Here is a 5,000-nt window from a genome sequence, read left to right as displayed (position 1 = left end):
GTCTCCGAAGGGCAGCAGGTCGATGTCAGGCTGGAGGGAGCAGGCGTCAATCACTGCCTTGTACCTGGACACACACACACACACACACAGGGCTAGTTAGCCTTGTACCTGGACACACACACAGGGCTAGTTAGCAATTAGGTAGTTAGGGTTAGGTTGATGTCAGGCTGCAGGGAGCAGGCGTCTATCACTGCCTTGTACCTGGACACACACACACACACACACACACATGCATACGCACAGATACACACACACACACACAGCTAGTTATGGCTAGTTAGCTAGTTAGGGTTAGTTAGGGTCAGGGTTAGTTAGTTAGGGTTAGTTAGCTAGTTAGGGTTAGTTAGGGTCAGGGTTAGTTAAGGCTAGTTAGCTAGTTACGGTAAGTTAGGGTCAGGGTTAGTTAGGGTCAGGGTTAGTTAGGGTTAGTTAGCTAGTTAGGGTTAGTTAGGGTCAGGGTTAGTTAGGGTTAGTTAGTTAGCTAGTTAGGGTTAGTTAGCTAGTTAGGGTTAGTTAGGGTCAGGGTTAGTTAGGATTAGTTAGGTTCAGGGTTAGTTAGGGTCAGGGTTAGTTAGGGTTAGTTAGCTAGTTAGGGTTAGTTATGGTCAGGGCTAGTTAGGGTTAGTTAGTTAGATAGGGTTAGTTAGTTAGCTAGTTAGGGTTAGTTAGCTAGTTAGGGTTACTTAGGGTCAGGGTTAGTTAGGGTTAGTTAGCTAGTTAGGGTTAGTTAGGGTCAGGGTTATTTAGGGTCAGTTAGTTAGATAGGGTGGGTTAGTTAGCTAGTTAGGGTTAGTTAGGTAGTTAATAATGGCTTGTTAGTTAGGGTCAGGGTTAGTTAGTTAGGGTTCTTCTTCGGCGTATGGGTAGTTGTTTTTCCTCTCCACTCCACCAGGCTCGGGGCCGACGGGCTACCCTTTTACCACCCCGAGACCTGGTTGAGTTAGTTAGTTAGGGTTAGTTAGTTAGTTAGTTAGTTACCTCTGCTTGTTGAAGGGACTGCCGAAGGTGATGTTGTCCTCCACCGTGGCGTTCAGCAGCCAGGACTTCTGGGTAGCGTAGGCCACCGAGTACCTGTTCTTACTGAGGCATCATGGGAAATGGAGGAGAAAGAGAGAGATCAACTACAGGTGAGGGGAGGCAGTGGGGGGGGGGGGATATCACAACCAAGACACATGACAAGGTCAAAGGTGAGAGGGATCGATGGATTTACTGGTTAAAGCCACAACAACAAAAACAACAACGACAACAACAATAACAACAACAACAACAACAATACCGTGCTGGGAGTCCAGATTACCTCAGAATCCTCAAGACCACAGGGTTTGGCTTCGGTGATGATCAGCGTATTGATATTCACGTATAATTCTGTTAATTATATAATTCTGTATCTCTACGATATAAACCTACAGGACAGTAGTGACTTACTGTATATAACGCCCTTTGTTACATAAGCCAGAGAATGTTTCCGCAGCACATGAAGAGGTTAGGTGACGCGGGTCTTTTCGAAAATAACTGCTACTGACACAAACTGTAGAGTGACCTGTCTCTGCGTTCCTATTGGTCGATAGTGAGAGCGTGTCGTTGCCGTGGATACATGACATATCCCTTGTCACCTCCCAGACTCCCAGCAGGAGAGCACACAAACACAAAACCACCGACTAGTACACTCTCTATGAAGACCATGATGGAAGGAGAGGGGATGATGAGAGGAGAGGAGAAGAGAGGAAGGGAGATTAGAGGAGAGGAGAGGAGAGGAGAAGAGGAGAGGAGAGGAGAAGAGAGAAGAGGAGAGAAGAGATGAGAAGAGATGAGAAGAGGGGAGAAGAGGAGAGGAGAGGAGAGAAGAGATGAGAAGAGAAGAGAAGAGAAGAGAAGAGAAGAGAAGAGAAGAGAAGAGAAGAGGAGAGTAGATGAGAGAGAAGAGGAGAGAAGAGGAGAGGAGAGGAGAGCAGAGGAGAGATGAGAAGAGAAGAGGAGAGGGAAGAGAAGAGGAGAGCAGAGGAGAGATGAGAAGAGAAGAGAAGAGAAGAGAAGAGAAGAGGAGAGCAGAGGAGAGATGAGAAGAGATGAGAAGAGAAGAGATGAGAAGAGAAGAGGAGATGAGAGAAGAGGAGAGAAGAGAAGAGAAGAAGAGAGAAGAGAAGAGGAGAGGGAAGAGAAGAGGAGAGCAGAGGAGAGATGAGAAGAGAAGAGAAGAGAAGAGAAGAGAAGAGAAGAGGAGAGCAGAGATGAGAAGAGAAGAGGAGAGCGGAGGAGAGAAGAGGAGAGGAGAGAAGAGAAGAGAAGAGGAGAGAAGAGAAAAGGAGAGGAGAGGAGAGGGGGGGTGGGGGGGTGGGGATGACGGAGGTGATGACAGAGGTCAGGTTAGGTCACGGGGTGGGCGGGGGGGCGGGGGGGCTAGAGAAGGTGTACCTCCTTTGCTCTTCATAAGACAGGTCCGTGTCAGACCAACTGCAACATCATGTCAACGTGTTAGAGAAACATCTAGAAACATCTACCTCCTCCTCCACCTCCACAATATAGTGTCTGACCCTGTGTGTGTGTGTGTGTGTGTGTGTGCGTGCCACAGTGGAAAGCTGGGAAGATTCCCTCTTCTACATTACATTTACATTTTTGACATTTAGCAAACGCCTATGACAGTCACATAGGCCTAACCATGAAGACATGTTGATATTTATGACAGTCACATAGGCCTAACCATGAAGACATGTTGATATTTATGACAGTCACATAGGCCTAACACTGACATGTTGATATTTATGACAGTCACATAGGCCTAACCATGAAGACATGTTGATATTTATGACAGTCACATAGGCCTAACACTGACATGTTGATATTTATGATGGTCACATAGGCCTAACACTGACATGTTGATATTTATGACGGTCACATCGGCCTAATGCATGAAGACATGTTGATATTTATGACGGTCACATCGGCCTAATGCATGAAGACATGTTGATATTTATGACGGTCACATCGGCCTAATGCATGAAGACATATTGATATTTATGGCGGTCACATCGGCCTAATGCATGAAGACATGTTGATATTTATGACGGTCACATAGGCCTAAAACTGACATGTTGATATTTATGACGGTCACATAGGCCTAACACTGACATGTTGATAGTTATGGCGGTCACAAAGGCCTAAAGCATGAAGACATGTTGATATTTATGACGGTCACATAGGCCTAACACTGACATGTTGATATTTATGGCGGTCACATAGGCCTAACACTGACATGTTGATAGTTATGGCGGTCACAAAGGCCTAAAGCATGAAGACATGTTGATATTTATGGCGGTCACATAGGCCTAATGCCTGAAGACATGTTGATATTTATGGCGGTCACATCGGCCTAATGCATGAAGACATGTTGATATTTATGGCGGTCACAAAGGCCTAAAGCATGAATGTTGATATTTATGGCGGTCACAAAGGCCTAAAGCATGAAGACATGTTGATATTTATGGCGGTCACATAGGCCTAATGCATGAAGACATGTTGATATTTATGGCAGTCACATAGGCCTAAAGCATGAAGACATGTTGACATGAAGCCAGCAGTTCTATTGAGTTAGCTAACTATCCTTATCTGTCTCATCCCCTCCCTGTACACTGAACGCATGAACCGCTGTGGGAATACGCCTTGTGGTTGTGTGTGTGTGTGTGTGTGTGTGTGTGTGTGTGTGTGTGTGTGTGTGTGTGTGTGTCTGTGTGTCTGTGTGTCTGTGTGTGTGAGTCAGTGTGTGTGTGTGTGTGTGCCTCGTGCGTGTGTGTGTGTGTGTCTGTGTGTGTGTGTGTGTGTGTGTGTGTGTGTGTCTGTGTATGTCTGTGCTTCTGTGTGTGTGTGTGTGTGTGTGTGTGTGTATGTCTGTGTGTATGTCTGTGTGTGTGTGTGTGTGTGTGTGTGTGTGTGTGTGTGTGTGTGTGTGTGTGTGCTGTCTTTGAGTCCTCTATGAAAGAGAATCTTCTGGTTAAACGTATGTCATTCTGTCTCAGCCTGCCACTAAAGCATCTTCATAACGTGTGTTTGAATGTCAAACAAATGGAATGTAATCTAATTTGGAAATAATACGTCAAGCACTTTTTTTGTTTTTCCTATATTTTGAGAGTCGCTGGCTGGGATGTTTATTTATTGGAGCTGGCCTGTGGGCTGCAGAACCCAGAGACACATTCATCAGAACCGAACTTGTTTAAGAGGACGTCTTTTCCTTATTTTTTACATCTTTTGTCCTTTTTTTACGTCTTTTTCTTTTTTTAATCTAATGTACTCTGCCTCCAGTCTCCAGGGTGACAGTTATACTGTCTAACAACCTTTACCACCGTATTTGAACAGATATTTTCTCAGCTTTCTGACTTCTCTACTAGTCTGTGTCTGTTTACTGCATCTATTTCACTGTGAGTGTTTAATAGAAGTACTTCTGGTCAACTGGGCTGCAAGTCGGCAACCAATCAAATGTTCGGACTTTCATTTTGAAACGCGGAATCACAACACACACTCGCTAGTCAAGCCAAAATACTGCAACAACGCAATGGATTAAACATCTTTTCCTTCTTTTTTATCTAACCTACTCCACCTCAGGTCTCCATGGTGACAGTTATACAACCACCGTATTTGAACTGATATTTTCTCTAGTCTCCGACGTTAGCCTATGTGTTTGTTCACTGCATCTATTTCACTGTGTGTGTTTTATAGTTTTTTTTAAGTATATAGTATGTGACGTGGTCTGGTCAATTGGTCCGCAAGTCGGCATCCGATTTGATGTTCAGACTTTTCTTTCGAAAGATGTTCACTTTTTGAAAATCAACGACACACATCGCTAGTCAACTAACTCAGCTTGTTTTGTGAGTCTGAAAACAATGTAAAGTAGTGTTCTAGTTAACTAGGTAGCAGTGGGGATTACTCACCCAATCCATTGCGTTGCAGTATTTTGGGCTTGACTAGCGAGTTTGTGTTGTGATTCTCAACAACGTTGAAACGTTGTTCCG

At 44.6% G+C, this 5,000-nt stretch overlaps 1 protein-coding gene across 1 annotated transcript in view; it reads right to left on the bottom strand.

The window, feature by feature from the left end:
* abcc9 (ATP-binding cassette, sub-family C (CFTR/MRP), member 9) overlaps positions 1–5,000 on the bottom strand; it is a gene marked incomplete at both ends in the record, with an annotated part of 61,187 nt that overhangs the window by 23,565 nt on the left and 32,622 nt on the right. Inside the window, 2 exons of the mRNA XM_080538139.1 lie at positions 1–64; positions 979–1,080. The exon at positions 1–64 is cut by the window's left edge and continues 21 nt beyond it. Coding sequence (XP_080394265.1) covers positions 1–64; positions 979–1,080 — 166 coding nt within the window. The remainder of the gene's footprint in view (positions 65–978; positions 1,081–5,000) is intronic.

This window comes from Nansenia antarctica (genome assembly GCF_963989245.1).
Source record: "Nansenia antarctica genome assembly, chromosome: 8".
Classification (NCBI taxonomy): Eukaryota; Metazoa; Chordata; class Actinopteri; order Argentiniformes; family Microstomatidae; genus Nansenia; species Nansenia antarctica.
This window is presented reverse-complemented; position numbering and strand designations above follow the sequence as displayed.